This window comes from Halictus rubicundus, chromosome 2, assembly GCF_050948215.1.
Source record: "Halictus rubicundus isolate RS-2024b chromosome 2, iyHalRubi1_principal, whole genome shotgun sequence".
Classification (NCBI taxonomy): Eukaryota; Metazoa; Arthropoda; class Insecta; order Hymenoptera; family Halictidae; genus Halictus; species Halictus rubicundus.
In genome coordinates, this window is record NC_135150.1 from 3,094,104 (window position 1) to 3,117,265 (window position 23,162).

The 23,162-nt window shown below is 35.2% G+C and overlaps 2 protein-coding genes and 1 long non-coding RNA gene across 3 annotated transcripts in view; all 3 read right to left on the reverse strand.

Moving 5' to 3' along the window:
• The window catches only part of LOC143363491 (uncharacterized), a 53,261-nt gene extending 39,039 nt beyond the window's left edge, over positions 1-14,222 (reverse strand). The window contains exons 1-2 of the mRNA XM_076804066.1: positions 12,983-14,222; positions 11,210-12,378 (exon numbers count right to left, since the gene is read on the reverse strand). Coding sequence (XP_076660181.1) covers positions 11,210-12,171 — 962 coding nt within the window. The 5' untranslated portion in view covers positions 12,172-12,378; positions 12,983-14,222. The remainder of the gene's footprint in view (positions 1-11,209; positions 12,379-12,982) is intronic.
• A 2,210-nt stretch (positions 14,223-16,432) lies between these two features.
• On the reverse strand, positions 16,433-21,952 carry LOC143364167 (uncharacterized). The gene is made up of 2 exons (XR_013084009.1): positions 16,819-21,952; positions 16,433-16,780 (listed from the first exon to the last, which is right to left on the reverse strand). It is a non-coding gene; the product is annotated as an uncharacterized LOC143364167 (long non-coding RNA).
• A 354-nt stretch (positions 21,953-22,306) lies between these two features.
• LOC143363809 (uncharacterized) overlaps positions 22,307-23,162 on the reverse strand; it is a 54,805-nt gene continuing 53,949 nt past the window's right edge. The window contains exon 3 of the mRNA XM_076804344.1: positions 22,307-23,078. The gene's annotated coding sequence lies outside the window, so the exon portion shown is untranslated. The remainder of the gene's footprint in view (positions 23,079-23,162) is intronic.

Here is a 23,162-nt window from a genome sequence, read left to right on the forward strand (position 1 = left end):
GTTGTTAACCTTCGATCCCTGGTTGGTCTTCCGACGCGCTCTTCTACTACTTTTAAGAACCGGTGAACGCTCTACGACACGATGCTCTATTTTTCTGGTATCGAGGTTATCGCTGGCTACATTTACCTCGACAACATGGTTCATCAGACTTTTCGGGCAGTGCAGAAAAATAGTAATAATACAGTAAGGAGCAAAACTGAACACACATACGACATTTTAACAAAAATAATTTTTTATGCAATATTTGTATGTAGAATACAAAAGAAACAAAATACTTGGTATTGTCTACAATCTTTTAGCTTTTCAAAACAAACTTAACATTTGTGATATTATTATTATTTCGCTTCATGCAATTTTTTTTTTTTCGTGTAGTCGGTTTTGCACCGCACTAAGATTCTCGGGATTAGGAACTGTAAACACGGATTTTGTAAACAACTTGGTAGTCCATCACGGTCAATGCCACGACCAGGAGTATTAGTTTATCGTTGTCCATGCGTCAACACGCATCAATATAACATCATGAAGCAATTATCTAAAGATATGAAGAATAATATCATTTTCCAATTAAAATCGAGTTTATCAACGCGAGTAATTGCTGGAAAATTTGTCGTCTATCGGGGAGTTGTACATAAGATTCGGAAAAAATACTGTAGTAAAGTCCCTGCATCTTTTGGAGGCCGTCCAAAATTATTATCTTGTCAGGAGAAGAGAAGATCGACGAGATACATTACTTCAGAAATTACAACGACGGCATCAATGGCTGCAAAGTTATTCGAAAGCGATGTTGGAAAGAAAATTAGTAGGTGGACGGCTCGAAGGGCATTAACAGAAGCCAATTTTACAGCAATTGAGAATAAAAAAAAACCTGCTCTATCAAAAAAGAATGTCAAGGCCCGTCTGACTTTTGCAAGAAAATATTTAAGCTGGAATATAGAGCAATGGAAAAAAGTAATTTTTTCCGACGAATCTAAAATCAATCGATTTTCATCGGATGGACGTTCTTGGTGTTGGAAGAAGCAAGGCGAACCTCTTTTACAGCGTCATGTGAAGCAAACAATAAAATTTGGTGGTGGTTCACTTATGGTGTGGGGATGAATTACGTCGTACGGTGTAGGTTCACTACATCGAATAGGAGGTACGGTGAACCAGTACACGTATAAGGATATTTTCGACAAAAATTTACTGGAAACAATTGAAAATATGCCGGTACCAGAGTGTGATGTCGTATTCCAACAGGACAACGCTCCTGGGCATTGTGCGAAGAGCGTAAAGAATTGGCTGCAAACTCAACCATTTCAAACCATGGGATGGCCTGCTCAAAGTCCAGACATAAACCCGATTGAAAATGTCTGGGCATATTTAAAGATGAAGTTACAGAATAAATATAGTGCTCCCACAACAACGATAACTGATTTGTGGCAAAGAGTGCAGGAACAGTGGTATTCTATTACATCAGAATATTGCGAAAATGTAGTATTAAGTATGCCTAAACGTATTCAGGCAATTACCAAGGTTAAAGGTTCATGGACAAAATATTATGTGTACGAAAATCTGAAATGTTTACTCAAAATTAGTTGCGGTGCAAAATCGACTACACGAAAAAAAATTGTATGAAGCGAAATAATAATAATATCACAAATGTTAAGTTTGTTTTGAAAAGCCAAAAGATTGTAGATAATACCAAGTATTTTGTTTCGTTTGTATTCTACATGCAAATATTGAATAAAAAATTATTTTTGTTAAAATGTCGTATGTGTGTTCAGTTTTGCTCCTTACTGTATGTATAGAACTCGGTCAAATTTTATACTTTTATGGCTCACGGCAATATTGTTGTTTATGGCACTCACAACAGGCCATGAGATTGTTCTCAAACTCCTTATTTTCTATTTCAAAAAATATACGAACAACCAAATATCCCATTCCGTGAATCCCTACGACAAGTTAATTTCTCAGAAATCAAGATACCGAATTGCATCGGTCACGTTCTGCTGTTAATCTTAATTCGCTCCAGAATCTCGATGAGTTCCTTGAAACCGAAATGGCCCGTCAGAGCCAATGGATTCCAGCAGATTTACAAATTTCGCGGCCTACGCAACTTGACTTCGATCTTCCTACATCCGCGCAGATCGAGATTGAGGTCAGCTGAGCGGACTGGGCGATCGTTCTACCAATTTCGATCAAGTTCCGAGGAATCGGCACGGCACGAAAACCACTTTTATTCTAAATGAAGAAACGGTACTTACGGTACCGTTTAAAGTCTTACTCGTCCTTCGCGATAATAAACTACGACAATTCAGAGTCGCATTGAACCCGGGGGAGCATAGACAACTCCTCGAGCAATTTAGGTTTCCGCAGTAAATCCTTGCAGGCGCTTTGTTGCGGAAGAGAATACGTTCCAGCGAATATTTCTTTGCAGGAAAATTGCCACCGGACATAATACATTCATAAATGTGTATTGGGTCGCCTTTGAAAACGTTCCGAGTTGATCGCCGGGAACGTCTTATCCCTGCAAGACAAAGCATTTCCATGGCTTCAGGTACCAAACCTTCAAGGCCGCGCGGGGAACCGCCTGAATCGGCGAACTTCGGACTCCGATACCTAGGAACTTCCAGGAAACAGCCGTTATACCATCGAAGAAGGGTCCTCGAGGAGGCTAGATACGAGTGAAAGAGAGTTGCTTATAGGTAACCGCGGTTTGCTATCCACTGGCAAACTGGTACCACCACGCACGTTCGAAAAATCTCGAAGAGCCGACTGCCACGACCAAACGACACACACACGCATTTATGAAAGAATATTCACCTGAGACACACGTTTTCCCCATCGCGTGTCAAAATTATTTACGATTTTTATTTTCATGTAATTAGTACGTTAAATCACTTTCACCTGAAAAAAACTGATTAATGACTTTGGCAGAATTTGATAAGCAGACGAGATTGCGGGACATTTTGTGTTGAAATAATTGATATTCTAATACTGTGTACGCGTGGAGAATTCCAATGAATTTTAAGTTGATGAAGTTATTTCATGTTGAAAACGAGTTACAAATCAATTGAGATCTTTCTGAAAAAATTAATCTACTAACCTTTAATTTTTGTATACATTAATTCTTTTTACACATTATAAATTACAGTATATTGTTAACGTTTGTTAGCCAAGTTTGTACGATTGACAGAAATAAAATATTTTAAATGGTATTACAAAAATACTTGACGAACGACTGAAAGTAATTGTCGAGGAGAAACATTTCTTTTTCAAGTAAAGGAGGAATTTACGCATCTAGCAGGGGACGAGAATAATGCAAATGCAATTCATTGAAAATGTAATATTTGTGAGAACAAATAATTTTACTAAAATGACAGTTTGAAGTCTCATAAGAATAAGAATATTTGCTAGTAGTTATAAGAATAATTATATTTGTTTTGAAAATGAATTTTTAGTTTTTTTTTTAAATAAAATTTAAAATAATGATTTCAATAGAAAAGTCTAATAGTTACAAATGGTTTTGAACTTGTTTATATTTTTAAAATGTACATAGAAAAAGAAAACTGGAATTAATTACTTGTCATATTACCAGTAAAATACAAACTTGTGTCAATGGAATATTGCAGTAAAAATATTATAAAATGATATTAATTACAGTCGACTTGTGTATCGGCCAACATTATGGCAGATACGTGTGTACAGGTGGTTGCTCAAACATCTTCGAATGATTAATTTCTCTTACTTGTAACGTAGAAATGCAATTTTGCAGAAATATCTGGACGTAAACTACCGAAGAAAGCACTCTCTGGGAAAAGATAGTAAAGTTCGCGCAGCGTTTACAAAGAGATACTAAAATTGAACTTTCCTACAAAAATAATTTCGTTGGTTGAAGCAAAAATTAATTGAATTACACGAGATAGATGTTCCTGATGTTAGTTTCATAAAGGGAAACCTGTTCAGTCACGTCGTATAAAGCAAACGGTTACGTGCGAAGGTGTATCTATCATGTGGGGGTGTACGACAGTATATTGTGCTGGTACCCGAGCAAAGGAAGACACTATAAATCAATACATTTACAGATGTATTTGGCAACATCATTTAGATGATATCGTTAACGATATCTCGGTAGCTGGTGAAAATATAGTGATAAATTGCTTTGTTCCTGCGTGATCGATCCAAAATCCATAAAAAAAAAAATCAATATAGAATTCCTGTAATTCATAACCACGTTCTAGTTATTTCATTACATTCTAAAATTAACGAAAAATAAAATCAAATTGTACCAGAATTCTCAAACAGATCTATCCTTTGAGATTAACCGTACATACACGTATATTATTCAACAAAAATACTATAAAAAGACAAGTCCGACTATGAAAACCGACGCGACCGAGGTTAGACCTCGGATGGCGGGACACGTATCCATTTGAACCTAGAGTTATAAACATTTATCATTTACGTTCGTATCGATAGTTAGGATAATTGTTCCCGTAGTGGGCTATCTGAAGTGTTATTATTATTAACCTTTACTCCGTAAATTAGGATCGTTCGTGTCCGAGCGAAATTCAAGCATAGGTCTCTCGCTGGAGAGCAGGTAGCAGCAGGAACAGTAGCAGGCATAAGCTCTTGTTCTAATCTCAATTTAGAAGGTTTGAAAATGTTACTAGAATTTTTTCAGATTCTTTTGAGCTATACATTGGAAATGACTGCGGTGCTTTGTGCAAATTTTAAAATTTTCCTGTCGATTGAAATTCACTGGAACCAATCAGACATTTATGACTCTCTTTAATGGTCCTAACAAGTTGCAAGTAATGTTTCGATATTCTCAACACCCTCCTGTTTTTTTCATAAATGCATAAAATCCACAGTCTGGGAATGAAGAATAAGCTGATCGTCGTATTCACGCAAGCGTATAGGAGTTTCTTAGTAGATATCTTAGCAATTTATTTTCAGGAAGACTGGCTACCAAGTCGGGACTGAAATAGTGCATCCTAATTGCATTAGGTCAAATAAGATCGACGTTGATAATAAATTAAGAATAAAGAAAAATGTATTCCCAAGGATTTAAATGGAAATCGTCAAAAGCGTGTCAAGGGTTAAGACCCCCCCCCCCCCACCTCGATGACAAAAGAGTAAACCTAATTGGGCAGCAAGAAGACTTCCATCCCGGTTGATTCTCATTAATTTTCCTGTCCCCCGAGGTTCGGGCCAAGTTTTATTGCACACCCCGAGAACCAAGCCAGCAGCCTCGAACGGCCTCGACGCCATAACCTCGGCCTCCTCGGGCGGCGCAGTGTCTCCAGTGGTAGTCGGAGCATCGAAGGCGACCAAGAATTTGTGTTCGAAGGAACCAACGCGTACACGGTCACCAAAAATACCCACGAAGGATACGCAATACCCGTGAGCAGCAGCGTGCATCGGCGGAACGACGCGTGCGTACGCCTGCATCGGACACCGTGTGCTGTGTACGTACACACATGCGTACACCGATAAGGAAGTGTACGCGCGTGTCGACGCAGTCGCAAGGATCGTCAGCCGACATCTGGCTGCGGTCCTTTGCCCGAGGGACCGAGGGACAAAGAAGACCTTCCCCTTTTCTTAGGAGGAGGCCTTGGGCTGGATTATATCGTAGGTTCTTGCTCGAACGCACGCTCGCATGCACGCAGGCAGGCGAGCGAGCGAGCAAGCACGGACGAACGTACCAACGCACGCACGCACGCACGCACGCACGCACGCATGGACGGGGAACGCACACCGGCGAGTATCCGATGGTACCGGAGAGCAGCCCGGAGTGGTTGCTCGACGCCGGTCTGCAGGCACACGTAACGATCCCACCGGTACCGTTTCTATGGTACCGTTCGCAGGGATTAACGCCCCTCCCGCTCTCGCAGACCGCTCCACTTTCATCCGGGCTGCGGGGTGAGACCAGCCTTGGCCTGGGACCAGACCTCGGTGCCGCGCTCTTTCAAACGACGGATAAGCAAACGGTCGCTTGAAATAATTAATGGAATTAGGACGACCTATAATTATGGTACAACACTGCTCGCTTGAATTTGCTAAATCTGTTACACTTAAATTTCCACGACCCATCCCCACTCTCTTCCCCGTTAGAATGAACACAATGGTCAGCCTATTCCTCATTTCCAATGTACATCTTAAAGACGTTCCAGGTTTACAACTGGCAACGCTTTATGAAATACATTGACACGGTAGTCCTCACTTCAGTTTTACTAAGTCTGTAACGCTTCAATTGGCACGACCCATCCCCATTTGAATGAGTGCAATGGTCAGCCTATTACTCGCGTAAAATGTACAGCTTCATGTCCCCGTGTAACAAATTTAGAAAATAGTACATTTTGGTAATAACAACGCTTAAAATGGCTGACTACTGGCCCTAAGTGGCTAATTTCTGGAACAATTACTCACGAAATACATTAATACAGAAGTACTCAATCGAATTTGCTAAATTTGCGCGAACTATCCTCACTCTTCCCCTACCATTTGGTGCCACGTGCTCAGCGAAGCCTTATCTCAGCAAAGAAAGAAAGAGTTGTAGTTGTACTCGCAACTACTCGAGGAAGGGGACAGGTACTTCGAAGAGGTACTTAGGTATTTAGTCATTTTTGTCTTGCTTTTCACAAACGCACTACCAGTGGGTTGTTGAGATTTTTCTGATTAAAACGAGTCCAAACACGATGTAAACCGGAGACTTAATGTAAATAACAAAATTAAGGACATACGTATGCTTGCTATGCACGAAGTTTATAAAAATAAACCGATTTACGTCGCATGTGGACTCATTTTAATGAGAAGAATCTCAACAATCTGTTGGTACCACATTTGAAATGGTAAGACAAACATTAATGAAAATGGAATTTTCTTTACTTCATATTTACTTTTTCCGGTTGTGGCATCGCATACGTTGTATTCATTCTCTATCCTTTCCTACTGGGGTGGTTTCGCTGTGCTGAAGACATTGAACATTGGGAGAAGAGTGAAACTGAGTCATGTAAATTTAACCGTGCACTACTGTACTGATGCTTTTCACGGAGCGTCTAGGAACAAGGCGCACGCGCGGTGTGCTGTCGTATACCTGCCCCGGTATGTGCATGACAAGCGATCAGCATCAAATATACATTGATTTTCAAAACTATCATTTGTAAAATTAGCTGCGTAAACAGTCCGAAGACTTGCTTTGTACCGCGAACTGTATAATGTCGCGTAATTGGATGGTTACTTTGTAATTGCGGTAAATGAGTTGCAGAATGATTGCCGTGTGTTTGTGGGCATCGCGCGACACACGGGTGGTTGGAATTCTGAAAGGTCGATTAGGTACAGTAAATATGTCTCTCCTCGGTACTAATTATTTAAATAGAGTAGTAGCCAGTATTAACTAAATTCGTGAATAGTTTGATAGAAAAGCAAATAGCTTATACTATTTATAAAACTGTCAAGAAATATTTATAATTTAAAATAATTTTCAAGCAAAACTGATATGGAATAAAAAGAGTACAAAATAATATGCCTTTATTCAATTTTTTCACTTCTGAACTTGTTAAATGCGAAACTGTAAAGACAATCAGAGAATTCTAAAATATTGCCATATTCTCTTCGACTTATAATTATTGAACGAAGTAATACATTTTTATTTAATTTTTCTATCTTACAATTGATTTAGAAAACTTTTATTTTGCGTGAAGATCCATCTCTAGTTATAAGTTTGTTTAGAGGAAAATGGAATTTTTGTAAAAAAATTTGGATCCCGTAATTCCATGATCACCCTGTACAAGCTGCCTTCGTACTCATGAAAGACGACTACTCTTGCACGGTATACAGAATCGCTCAATGGCCACTGAACGCGTCGACGAGGCTATGGAATCTTTTCTGCAAGCAGAATTCGTCTTCTGGGCGTGATTTAAAATAAACTACGACCAGCAATTGTCAAAGCTTGTGGCAGCAGCTGTTAGAAATCTTGAGAAATATTTAATAATTAAACATTGTATAGAATCAATAACATTACCGAAGTATTTCTTCAAAAATTTCTATGGTTCACGAAATTGCTAAACGTTAATAATTTGTTTATATATCTTTCAATAATCGAACCCAAAGCTTGATTTTACATTCAAATTTCAATTGAAAAGAACAAATCAATACTTTTGTATAGTGTGACGAAAAAATGATGTGTTTATGTATTAATAAATTGGTCACAAACATTTTAAAAATCGATACCGTACAGAATGATGTTGATGTTTACCAAAACACTTGTAAATGCAACTAAAATTGAATTTCCGAATAAAATATTATTCGATGTTTTTGATTTAATTTTTTATGGAGAACCCACCGTACCAAGTTTGTTCCTGATCTAAAATTCCAGCTATCAGATTTCTTGGTGTTATATTACTATAACAAAAGTTATATATTCCTGGATTATATTACTACCCTTACTATCATGAGATTATCGATAGCGCTAACGTAAGTGTAAAAAGTAGAATAACGCGAGATTGTAATGACTGATGTCATGACCTTCATATTAGTCCCGTTTAACCTTTATGTAACGTAGCTAACTGGAACATCTATAACGGATCTGATAATTTAATAAACTCCGTGTTTTCCAAAAAATTTGATTAGCTCGCAACTTCTTTATATAATCATAACATGGACTAATGAAATTTTCAATATTACCATACTAAACCGTCAATGCTTTCATCGATATTGTATTAGAAAATTGAGCATTCGCTCAGTTTTTGTTAGTAATGTTTAAATATAGAAAATGATACGTATAAAATAGAACATGTGTTTTGAAACCCCAAAAAATGGATACATTCACCTAATATTTAACATTTACATTAACTTTAAAATTAGTTGTAATATTCCGCGTTAATCAAGTAACCTTTCTGATTTATTCATTAAAATTCGAAAGCAAATGTTAACCGGCGACATTAAGGACTTAAAAATTCCAGTTTAATAAACGTATTATGCATATGTCGTTTAGTGCTGAAAAGGACTTATTATAGAACTTACCGTTAGATCAATTTAGAATATAGGGGCACCAAGTCCAAAGTAAAAGTGATGCCTAAATACCCACCACAACACAAAGAAGAATACTGGATACATTAACATATGTTTCCAGCTATTAGCAACATAAATTAATCACCACTTTAAGCTGTACCTCCGTCGGCGGTGACTGGGTCTATTTTGACCCAGAGCGTTGAAATACATAGTAATTTCTGGCAATTAAACTAAATGTATGTGAAATGTCACAGAGGCTAACAAAAAGTGCCATTTCTGTGCCTACAAGAAGTACCAGTCAAAATATTTTTACAAAAATTAATGATTAAAGCTGTTAACGGTCCTGAGCATCAATTATATAGTTACAAATAGACTGTGGATGTTTATGCATTTGCCAATTTTGGTAGACAAATTTGAAGAAAACGGTATGAAATAAAATTCTATTTTTAATGGGAACAGCCTTTGCGGATCCAAAACTAATAAAAATCGTACTAAATTCTATTGAATTCTATATTCCAGCCTGTTTCGAAAATGTTCATAAGCTATAAATGCATGAAGATCCGTAGTCTAGTTCTGAAAAATGTCGACCGTTCCAGGGTGAAATAACGTTCTGCGCGAGCGTAATGTTTAAACAAATCCGTCGTCAGATAATTTAGGAACGAGGAGTCGGATTGCGTCGAAGCGGAAGATTTCCGAGTAACCAATCAATTCAAGGAAGTACAATTCCAAGCGGTAAAGGGTTAACGACCAAACTCGATTGTCGCTCTCGTTGCATTTCCTGCCACGACGATACCAAACAACGCTCGCGTTCCGATCGGTATTATCTGGCAGATAGCCGGGTGCCGTGTGTTTGTTCAAGAAAGAAGAAACGCACGGGAAAGAAAATAGGAATAGACCGGGGAAAGGTGGAAGCAGAGAAGAGAGGATGTACTTCTGGTGGTCCGCGGAGTAGGTAAACCGGGAGGAAGGAGACGATGACGGCAGAAATAGTCATTCTGTTATCGACACTACCGCGTTGCTTATCGTTCTACGGTCAATATTCTCTCCCCGTTTTTTTCCCTTCTTCTCCCACTTTCCTGATTCCACGTCGTTATAGCGCGTTTGCGCGCTCGTCGGTGCTCCTCTTATCCTGACTTTATCGGCCGATAACGCAAATCTCGGGATAGGATCGACGATTACGTCGAAAAAAGGAAGTAGACCGGCGGTATCGATGTACACTTTCGCCGATCGAATTTGTCAGTACCCGTAGACCAGCCGTTTCTCCAACCGGAGAACGTAACCGAGAACGATTGCTCTGCTACCTCACCACCAAGATCACACAAAAATCTTTCTCTCTATTTTTTGTTATACAAGTTCATTTTACAATCCTCACTGCAGATATCTGCAAAGGTTGACTGAAGCCCTTCGATAGTTGTTCTCCATCCTTACTATTAAGATACAATAACTATTCGGGCATTAGTTGCCATGAAAGCATTAGAGAACCCTTCTATGGATTATAAAAGTAGTAAGAGAAAGTTGTATACACTCATTATTTTCCCTTTGCAATTCTATTATATGTCTATTATTTTCTCATTGTAACTATAGAGAAGGCAGAGATCCTTTTGACATATCTCAAATTTATAAGCCAATTTTATATAAAGGAAAGAAAAATATTATCTTATCTTTCAACTATTTAAAAAGTTCTTTATTTTTTATGTATAAAAGGACTGGAAAATGTAATTCTCTAATTTTGCCAGGTTAAACAAATAAATCAAAATATTTATCACAGTTAGCTAATATTTTCAGAATTATACTGCAATAAAAAGTGTTCGTGTTCGTAACTGAAAACACGAATATTCTAATATATTGAACGCCTCCTTTCAACTTTAAAGATATCACACTTTGTTCCCAATACAATTTAATAACTATGCCACTGTACTTTCAACATATTACGTATGAATAAATTAAATTTGTTTCAGTATTTTAATTTCGCAGAGAGTTGAATGATGCTCTTTACATTAAAATTAAGTCAAGTTTTGAAACATGCAAGGCAACATTTTGTGCTTTCATCAACACTATATACTTCAAGAGTATACGCAAAAGTTATGCGAGAAATGCAATCTGATTTATCGGTTCCAATTAATAAGAAATATTATTCTTAATGTAGATATCATAATCCTTTGTCAAACATAAATCTATATAAAAGTTAAAATAAAAAATTATAGGTATTACTTACCATTTAATACTTTTTTTGATGATGTTGCTAACAATTCTCTGGGATTTTCTAGTGGGTAAGGCAAGAATGTCGTTATTTTTCTTCTTTCTGGTCCTCTTCTCCCTAATATTTTTTTTTTCCTCTTCAGCCTGCTGGACAGGAGTTTCTTCTTCATCTTCTACTACTATTTCTTCGCCTTTAGCAGTATTTTGAACCCACTCAGCAACGTGATCTTGAACTTTTGAATCAGTCGATAATGCAGATTCTGCTCTCAGTTCTTCTTCATGAATAAGTTCACTAACAGTCGTGGGTGGTCCTACTATGCCACATTCTGCGTGCTGTATTTCTTCTATATTTTGCTTTACTTCAGCGTCTACAGGAACATTTACTTTTTCACTATGCGTCTCTTTTACAATATCTTCAGTTTTTGATTCTTCTTTTGCTTTCTGCTGGCTATCATCAACAATGTTTTCATCTTCCTTCTGGAAATTTTTTGACTTTACAGTAGAACGAAAACCATCTTTTGAAGTTAAACCCTCATGCACTGCTTTTGATATTTCATTTAATGTCTTTTCCTCTTCTGAAACATTATTTATAGCTTCCAAATCATTCATTTTTGCGACTGTATCATTGGAATTGGATTTTCCTGCTGTCTGATCTGTTTCTTTGCGCTCCAGACTCAACATTATTTCTTCTTTAGTACAAGTTCCAAATTTATTTTCGCTTTTACGTACTACATTTTCGGTTGTCTTTGAATCTTCAAAAGCAATTTCTTTCTTCGGTTCCTTTATATCAATGTCATTGATCAAGTTAGATTTCTTTTCAGAAGAATCATTTACTTCCATTTTACTTTCACCGGCAACATCCTCCATATGTTTTTTAATTTCTTCGACATTATCTTTGGAAGTAGTTGAATCATTTAATACATCTGTGGCATTAATTGCCTTTTTCAGATCTGTATTTTCTACTTTAGTATCTGCCATTATTATGTTCCTTTTTTTTCAAAGATGCTTCGGTAATAATTTAACATGTACGAACATTTTAAGAAAACAAGCTTGATGATGTTTTGACCTTTATATGATCATATTATCATATGAGCACGTCCACACATCTCACAAGATGAAGTTACTTATTCTTCACTTCCAGGAAATATATTAGTTATTACTAATATGTATTCTTCATTTTTTGTTCTGAAAAATAAAAACGGAAAATTAGGGCAATAAACAATGTGTCGTTACAAACAATGTATTAGATAATTTTGGATTAAAAATTTGTACCGACAGATAGTCGATAAAAGCGATCGCGCAGATGCGGATTTACCTATTGTTTTAAGGTTAGGAATAATTTTACGTTATAGAAAGCAATATATTGCAGATATAAACAAAAATTTACGTTGATTTTAATTACTAGTATTGTATCATTTTTAAATTTCATATCAATTATATGTACTTCTGCATATTCGGTGACACTAGTTATCAATTGCAGTGATCAAATTTGCAATATTATCAGAATATTGCATGCGAATCGTCATGTTAGCGTTCAATATATACATAAGCGTTGATATTTCATGAAAAAAATCTGCATCAATGATGTCTCAACATTTGTGTCACCATATTTATTTGCAGAAGTACAATTACTTTAAGTTTGTCTAAAGAAATGAATGAAATTAATTAAAATTTAAGAGCTCATGCTGAGAGAATCCATATTCATGTAAAATCTTTATTGTGCGTTACCATTCGAAGCGAACACATAATAAAAGGTTAAGGTAATTGCGTGTTACTTGTTTCGAATTACCTTGAATCGTACGTTGTCACCGTACAGTGAAGCACTTGTATCACAATATCAATCGCACTTTCGAAAAGAACCGTGACATTTGTTTGACTTGCAAGTTACTTAATGACACCATCGAAGTATAACATTATTGGCCGACACGTTCATAACCTCACTTTATCCTCCCTTTGACAATTTGGTTACGACAGTGAAACGATAGGTCGCAGTAAAGAAACAGTAATGCCGATCGGTAACATTAAGCAGAGATAATTATCGTTCTAAGGAAATATTGAATCGATGGTACATAAAATACTGCGCACTGGTAAGAGTATATAAAACCACAGGGACGTGTCAATCAACTCTGTTGTCTCTTTTCTTTTCTCTCTCTCTCCTCCTCTTTCTTTCCCTTCGCCCCTCTTGCGTTCTCAAAGTGTGCTCTTATTTTTGCATTATGGCTGACGGTCACGGAAACAATCCGATCGGGACAATATGTGATATGCTTAAAAGAAGTTTCCACGGTACCGAAGTAAAACGAGAACACGACCCTGTGGTGCGTAAGGCTAGTGACCTCTACTACTTTGAAGTGTGCGTTTATGTGTGCATGCTTGTGTTCCCTGTGCGTCATGCATTATAGTACTTCGACATGCTGGTTCTGGTTTATTCGTATCGTAGGCATTGTGGATATTCACCGTTCAAATGTCAATGGGACTCAAATTTTTCTAGGGAACAATATTACGAACGTTATTGAACCAGTTGTAGGGCGCACCGTTCAATTTTTTCCGCATTATGTGGCATTTCATGTAGTCGGTATCTTCGCGGATTTTTTTGTTTCGACCAATCAAACGCGTTCGCACGTTTCTTTGACAGCGACGCCTTTCGTACACTATCAACACGATATCAACCGTCGAGGAACTTTGACCAAAGATTATGACACAACCGATAGAAAAAAAACCGACTCAAAAGGTTCCCACGATTGAAAAATTCTACGTACTCACGGCACCGTAGCACACTGACTATTTTTTGTTTGTGGCCAAGCCGCGCGCGCGTGTTTTCAACAAAATGGCTGCCACGAAAATGTACGCTTTCAATTTGTCTCTGGCTGATCTTTCTTCTGAAAGCTTTGCTAGTTTTCAATAATTTTGATAAGTACGTGTTCGCATATATTGGTGTGTTTAATGTCTTTTTAAGATCAATTGTTTGTTTTTCTATTAAAAACAACAGCTATTGGCGAAAAACAATGATCGATCTTGTGGTAACTTTTCACCATGGCGCGAATTTTAAACTCTGTGATATGATTTTTTTCGCAGATATTTGATTCATTATTCCTTTTTTACAAATAATATACTAATTTAAAATAATATATTAGATTTCATTATTAAGAATAATGTACTTATATTGTAATCACATGAGTACATGATTATATTCTAGAAAGCGTGGAAATGAAAGTTAAATTTTGTATACATATAATATTTGCAAAACAAATTGATTAAAATTGAGTAGAACTGTACATATTGTCTTAATCTGTATAAGTACGATATTTATTATGGTATAGATTGCTATTCTTTTTATTTCAACTTTTTAATTGTGCATTTCTTACTTTGTATACAAATCATTTGCTTCTATTCATTTCTCCATATCCGTCATCAAGTTTGGTGTCCCCTCGTCTTGCTTTTGGTTGTTTTACATATTTTACGTGTCATTTATTTTGTAAAATTTTTAAGACACGAATCTTTTTATAAAGGCTCATATAGAAATGGACAAATTTGTTTGGGAATATTTGATGTTACTATATACCTAAATGAAGTGACACAAACTTTGTGTGAATCAGATTGATAAACAAAACCTATCAATTAATTAAATAATACAAGTCTAAAAACTACGCTTCGTATACAGTTTCAGACTGTGAAAATGATTTACGATCGCTTTTCGATTAAATAAATTGGTGATTGTAATAATAATTCGTACATTCGAAGTAAACAGATGCTAAATACTTCTGTTTAACTCGATATACACATGTAATAAGGATTTTGTGGATGCTCGTCGAGAAAAATAGGCAACGTTGCGTTGGTCTCATATATTTACAGATTATTCATGATTTATAATCAATAATGTCGTACAATGTATATATCAACAAAATAATGCTTTAGTCATTCTTATGTAGCTAATAAAATCTAAAGGCTAAACAGTCAAGGATGATCCAAAAGTTATGGTCTTCCTCGTGCCACAAATCTTTTACTTGTGGCTTCATTTTCTTTTTTTCTTTTCTTTTATGTTCGCTACCTAACAATAAATAAACAAACAAGTACAAATCTATACATTCCACATGGTTATGTGGTAGTGAGGGTAGTGATAGTAATTAATATTGTGAACCACGATCGCAGTGAACACGATGTCGAGCAGTCTCTTGTCAGTCTATCTAAATGCTTCTTAAATATAATTGTTCAAATAAAAATATACAAGGCATATCTTCCTTTCAGAAATGAGATTCGTTCAGTTTTACAAGGAACGTCCAAATAGCAATTTTTACAGATCCCTCGAAATTTGTCTGATCTTACGAGAAAATTTTAACTATATTATAAAAACAAATAAAACGATCGTTAGCTTTTTACTTTTCCTTCCAGCGAATGAAGTACTAAAAATGTTCATATTCATAGTGCAATATACAATAAATAGTATTTTTCAGCTTTGATAACGCAAATTAAACAATTAAGGTAATACTGACGAAAGAATGAAGTAATTATAATTGATATTAGTATGTACGAGGCGTTTCTCGTGTATCGTATACTTATTATAAGTTGAACTAATAATATAATAAAGAATCATTATTATTAATTCTTTTCCGAAAAATTTCAGATAACTATTTGTTTCCGTGTTTGTATCTTGCAAGTATCTTTTTAAAAATACTAGTATCGCTTAGTTAGACGTAATTATCAAATTGCTTTTGTTTAATATTATTGATGTTCTCAAATTTTCAACACAGAATGAACATTTTTATGCTGTCGATAAGTGAGTCGTTAAACTTGTTGAGATTGTAAAGCTCATAATATGCTGAGTTATTTGACACTTTCACTTGTCCTTGCATTTTATATATCGTATCTTTTTCTATAAATCAGGTATGGTATGATTCTTCGGAGAACAACGATAATACACGGCAACTTGTTAACTGCAAATCGGGACCTATATTCGGACATCGAATGTATGTATGATCTAGTTCTATACGCGTAGTATACAATTCCGTTATGAAACCTCGTCTGGTACAAATGTTGGAGGTGTCCATTTGTTATTCACATCGTAGTTAAGCAAATCGTACGCCGTTTGATAACAATTGTCTTTCTCGGTGTTCGTTTACACGACATTTGCGAGTTTGTTACAAAAATTCAGGAATGATATTAATAACATTACGAAATCATTAATTTGTCAATATCTATTATGTATTTCTAGTTGGTTCAATTGGCAAGTAACGGTAAATAAATAAAAATAAATAATTGTGTTGTACAAATAACAGTATTCGACGACAATCTGATTTTGTTTTAAACAGACAAATAATTTAATGAATTTTACAAATTTCATCAGGCATTGAGAAAGTGAAAGCGCTGTCGTAGTTGATTTTTGCCATCAATGTTCAGTTGCTAACAAACACGCCAGATATTCTGCGTGTTTTCTTTCACGTGTTATGATGTTCGTATCATTTTTCTAGAATTATAGAATTAGAATTATGCGAATTATTTACCAATGTTAAGAAAGTATGTTTGAAATTATGTTATACAATAATAGAAATTGGAAAAATTTCTATTTCACTTCATTGATTATGTAACAAAGTTTCTCACATAAAATACCGAATTAAATTCTTCTACTTATACGGCAGAATTATATTTTACAAGTAGAAATTTTAATTGTGAAACTCGTAAGATTTGATGTTCCTTTCGAATACATACTATAAATGTAAAATAAATGAATTAAAATTTTTATCTTACATGCTACACGTAGACAGCAATAAATAATTATATTAAACGATAGTTTTAAATCTTTACGTTTCCAATGATATATGAAAGAAGTTACAATTGGTTTAATTGAAAAAATACAGTTGATCGCATTTTCGTCATACCGATGAAACTAAATTTGTTCGCAAATGATTGACAACCACCGAGAAATGTTATTTAGAAGTCTTCTTTAATAGGTGCACTTAGTTGTGCATACATTGTTACGCGGTACATCTGTGTTTCCTATGTATACAATATGTAAAATATTTTCTACCTAAAAGATCTACCTATACGCTTTTCCCGTGCCTTTTGTTCGTCGAAATACATTTTTCGTTTCCATTTAACTATCGAATAGCACCTATTTCCGTCGTTTCAGACGCGCAGTCACATTTCTGCCGGTTTTTCAATGCACATGGTCGTGCCATCGATCGAGTCTCGAATACTTCAATCTCACTTGTCGGAGTCGAGTTTACAAGTTAATACAACGAACATACCAACAATTAACTCATTCAGGAGAGCAGAGTACTTTGAACTTTCAACTGTCCTGATCCAAACGATCGAACGTTTGGCTAGTCACGTTTGCACAAAACGTCTAATCTTGTTCGCGTAATATATTTGTTCAAGCACTTACGACAACTAAAAAAGTATCGAAAATAATCCATTTAACAACTGTAGCTACTTGGAAATTTCACGAAATGAAAGCTAATTCTTGTTGATTCTGTTCTATTGTTTTAAAATATTTTGTATAGCACACAGAGGAGTCTTTATGGTAATAAAAAATGGTAATTATTTACACTGTATAGGTATGATATGTATCGTAATGAATGATTCGAACAGCTGATTCAAAATGAATCTAAGTATTACATCAAGAGACAATGTTCCAATTTTCGTTATTATCGAGTTGTTAAATGCGATCTTACATAAGTCATATTAAATTAAGTATTTATTCGACGTGTGTGGGATTTTGTTATCACACTCATTCTACAGATCGGAGTATATTAAATTATACAATATAGTTTTTCCGACATGTTCGTCAAGTTTTATAAAATACCCTTTTATGCATGTTCCTTCGTCTGCAATGCAGTTTCACTTTTTATTGTTGTCTTGCTTTATTAATTGTTAATATTTCACGCAGCTCGTTGCGTAATTCATGTTTCCCAGTATTTATGTCATCTTTTATTGATGCTGAAACAGATTATGTATCAATACGAGCAGATTACGTAATCAATATTGCTTGCATTTCGTATCTCGTGCTCGTTCTTCAACCTTCGACACAAGCACGTTTATACGTATAAAAGTACATATAGTTGAAACTTTTTTTAAACAAATGAGTACACAGGTCAACTGAAACCTCGACGGATCTGGGTTATAAAAAATTGATTTGACCCAATTAGTGACGGCTATATTAAGTCCTTCGCGACAAGCGATACCAAAGGCTCCATCGATTTCGAGGCACGACAATGATTTTTAAACGAAATCTTTTTGATGGATTACGCGAAACGTTTAAGTAAGCCTTCCTTATGCAAATTTTTCAATGTTTCTTACTGTATGAATGATCTTCGCGGTATTTTATGTTCAAATGGCTATAGAACTTGTATAGCTCATAGTGCATACGAATTATTGAATAAATACTTTTTTTTTTCATGTAAACTCGACTTAGACGTAAGGTACAAATCGCTAATTCGTTTTGACAGTGACGCAATGCCGAAGCTTGCCTTTTTTGAAATCCTTGGTACAGAGTTCTGAATATTCAAATTATGATTTTGGTAGTTACGTCATTGCCGCATCGAATGTGTGAAATATTTATTTTTATATTTCATAGATGCCTGCCTCGATCGGACTGCAACGTTTTCCTCGTTATCATGACAATTTACATCGAATGTTCACATGCAGGAATAAATCACCATAAAGGTTTCAGAAATGAAAAAAAGAAAAGGTTATTGCACGTTATTTCGCATGTTCATCGAAACCTCGACGAAAGAATGATTTATATTACAAACAGATATTATAACAATGGTCGAGTAACGATTAATGTTGATTGCAGAAAATAGAATAGAATATTGTTTGAGAAACGCAAGAACAAAGTAACAAACAAAACGCAATGTAAAACTCAACTTTCGAGTTAATTGATCAACAAGAAACATTCGGTTTCAAACATATCTTGCACTTCAAATAAAACTAATATTTTGTCATATGCAACGATTATGCACTTTCACTGTATAATTAAAGTTCTGCAAAGATTAATCGATAGTGTTGATTCGAAAATATACATGCTTAATAGGTTTCGTGCTGCATGAACAGTCCGTTCGAAAGTGATGCTTCTGTTTTAACGTTATCTTGAAAGGGTCACTGGTATCACTTACAACTAAACTTACGTCTTTACTGTTAAACATTACGAGTTATCTTTTGATTAATTTCTGTCAATTGCAATTTCATTTTGCGCGAAACACGATACGCTGGTGAATATTTTTTTGTATGCACTTGAATGCATTTTTTTTTAGAAATTCAGGTACCGTTTTGAAAAGAAAACGTTTATTCGGAAACAAACATTTGTGAAGATCTATTTAGTTGAACTAGAGTAAGGGACCCAATTACTGTGCGGGTACCAATTACTGTGCCTATATTTATTATATATTCTTATTTTTAAAGCATATATATCTCTATTTATATATCTCTTTTTTAATATTCATTAGGCTTTAAAAATAAGTATAATTAATATAGGCACAGTAATTGACACTCCCACAGTAATTGGGTCCCATAATCTATGTCATTTTTAAAATAAACAATAACGTACTTGTTGTAACTAGTATTATTCTCAATTTCCATTTGGTAGTTCTATTAATTTAATAACACGTTCTCTGCTTTGGCAGTTATTGGTGGTCCTCAATGAATATTTCAATTTAATTATTAACAATTTTCATAATGCAACACATTTAATGCAATCAGCATTTAAACTGAAAATTTCGGGTCAATTTCTTAAAGAAATACTGATTAATACGACAGAATTCTTTATCTGCATAAAAACCAGTGTACGTGGAAGGTTGTTTTCTACATGACAATAAACAAGGTTCAGCAGCAAAAAAATAAGAACATATAGACAGGCTTATTCTTATAAAAAAGTTATGCAAATTTGTTAACGTTATTGTCATTAAAAGATAAATAATTGTTTTAGAGTTTTGCAATGTTAATATACAAAGCCACGTTCGAATTAATACTAACGAAACGTGAAAAGTTGTCTCATTTTTCTTAATCAAGACAGTACAATAATACTAGACTGACTCTAATTACTATAAATGAAGATATCAATTTCATCGAATGCATTATATATGTTGTACTTTCTCGTCGACAACATTGATATTTGTGTTCGTACAAAGATTGTATGCATATTACGTATGTATGTACAAAAATATCTTTTGATGTGTGGCCACAGATAGAGTGGATCAAAGAGGCAACGTGTTAAATGCAAATTAGAAATATATATAGTGTTCGACTAAAATCATTTTGAGCTATTGATAGCTCGAAACTAGTGAAGCAATGTTTTCAAGTGCGTACAGGGTTTTCAAGTGAAGATCAAATGTATTGTCATTTACAAGGTCAAGTCTCCCTTCTTCTCATAAAACATCTCGCGTTCCGCCCACGATCATTAATAGCAAAATGGTCTACTTCAAAATATTGTTATCAAGTTGCAGTATATAAAATATATACTTTCTGTTCTTGTAATTCCAATGATCGTTGCTGAGGGCAGCATCAGCCTTGTAGATACCAATGATACTTGTTCTCCACTGTACACGGTTCTTTGATTCGGTGTGCTTATAATAATAATAATAATAATAATAATATCGAAGATTCTAATTTGTAAAAGACCGTGCGCGCAAACAGAAATTCTGTAAAACGATCTCACTGCGTTCGGAAGATAATTTACACCATTATGTCCGTTCGCGTATATCCACCAGTTGCCATCGGATACCAATGAAAATACATTCATTTATGATACATTGCACTTCGCACAGCACGAGAAATTCGCGAGTTTTATTTACATTCTGCTCTCGGCTCACACTTTATCTCTACTAGAATCTCAACATTCTATCTGTCCGCTGGTAAATACCTTTTGCTACTCGCTACGCTCGATTGTTCTACTTCTTCTAAAAGGAACGAGTGAGTCATCTCTCGCCAGTTTGCGAGAACAACGATCGAGCCTCGAAATTTGATTTCTGGCAAAGATTCTCTTTGCAATCGAAAAAACGAATTTTCCAACTTTCTTTTCTGTTCGTTCAATATCAACTCACGCATTTCCAATATCAATTAGACGTTAGTCTTAGTAATGTCAAAATACGGAGCACCGACAAATACATACGACCGTTTATTGCATCGAAACCATAGTCTTTCATTCCTATATATTCAAAACATGAAAATAAAGGATAACGTATTATCTATAAATTATTCTCGTCTAATAATTTGTAAAAGTATGCGTAAACATACGGGCAAACTTAATAACATTGGAATAATGAAAACAAATTTTTATACGTAGTAATTAATGAAACTTAAGAGTATCCAAACGGATGTGATGCTGACTTTGAATTAACATATTATTTATCATTGTTCCTACATTGCAAAAATTATTCGTCCTCGGAAGGTACAGAAAATCTCGAACATGACAACGTAGAATTTTTAACGTTTCATTCACCGATCGCAGATCACATCTTTCAAATAAAAATTAAATCGTCAACATCGGTACAGTAACATGAATAACAACAGCGAAACGTTTTCGAGATCCGAAATCGATGATTACAGTATCCAAAATTTATAAATGCGGAGTCGTTAGCATAACAATCGTGTAATAGAACAATTTTTATTCACACGTTCATCGCTCATTTGTAATTTTCTTACGCTGTAATTCCATAAAAATGATCTAATCAGTGGCTTTGAAATGTTTCTTTTATCATTTCTGTGTACCCGATTAAATTATAAAACGTACAAAGTGAAGTAGTTAGCATTTCTTCATAATCCTCCATGGACAATCGATTGGTATAGTATTAACGAGGCAAATGGACAGACGATCAAAGTGTTAAATAACAAAACATCAAATCTTTTCGACAAGTGAAACAAAGTAATCAGTAGACTGTGGAGCTTATGCATTTACTGTAGCAAAAATTGCGTAAGCAAAGTACAGAGCAGGTATCAGAAGAATTTAAGAATATTGTTTAACAATATGCTCAGACTCATTGAAACTATTGGTAGAAGAGATACATTTTTGCTTAATTTTATTTTGTACAAAGATCCGCACCCTAGTAATTAAAATTCGGCAAAATGATTACACTTAAATATAAAATTACATAACTATTTTTTAAAATATATAAAATTTAAAAGGCGAAAGAAACTAAAAAGAAAAAAGGATGTCGGTATAGGGAAAGGCTAGTCAAATCGTACCACTGCCTAGATTGTACCGTTCGAATTTTGGACGTAATATCTCAATAACAGCGGTTCTAGCGGCAATAATAGGTACACTTTAATCAATCACATTGGTTGGCGTGGTGTATATCGGTATCCTTAGTCGTACCAATTCGAACTTTTTGTGTATATGCTGATAATTACTATTTCCATGAATATTTTTTGTTTTTGATGTTAGAGATGTACAGTATATTCAATAAAGTTGATACAAAAACTTTCGACGTTGTACTCCTTTCAATTTATGGTCATTTTGCTTTATCGGGTACGACTAAACCAACCTTACCCTATTCGTTTCATCGCCAGAACATTTTTAAAGGAAGCAGGGTGCTTTTAATTCGCTCCTATCTCTTGCAATCAATGAAGGCAATTTTTATGTTGCATAAAAATCCCCAGTCTAGTGATAAGGTTCGAAAAAGCCTTAAAATATTGACCGTGAAACAGAAAGACTCGATGAATGGGCTCGCGGTAGAAACTGTTCAAAGAAGAAATTGCGAAGTGTGCAGGAGCACTCGACAGAGGTATTTCAGGGAAGTCTATGCGTCAAAGATGATTAATGGGACCAGCAGGCTTGACGAAGAAAATCTCGGTGAAGCCGACGAAGTAGATGCTCGATGTGTTTCGACACTGGTCAAAGGTTCGTTTCGCGTTCCCTTCGTCGTGATGGGGCTTTCAGGATTCTTTTTGAGGCGTAACTGCAAAAGGAATCTCGTCGATACGTATTCTTGGCTAGTGGAAATCCTTTCTCCGTGTACAGCACGACTAATACTTGGCTTGTG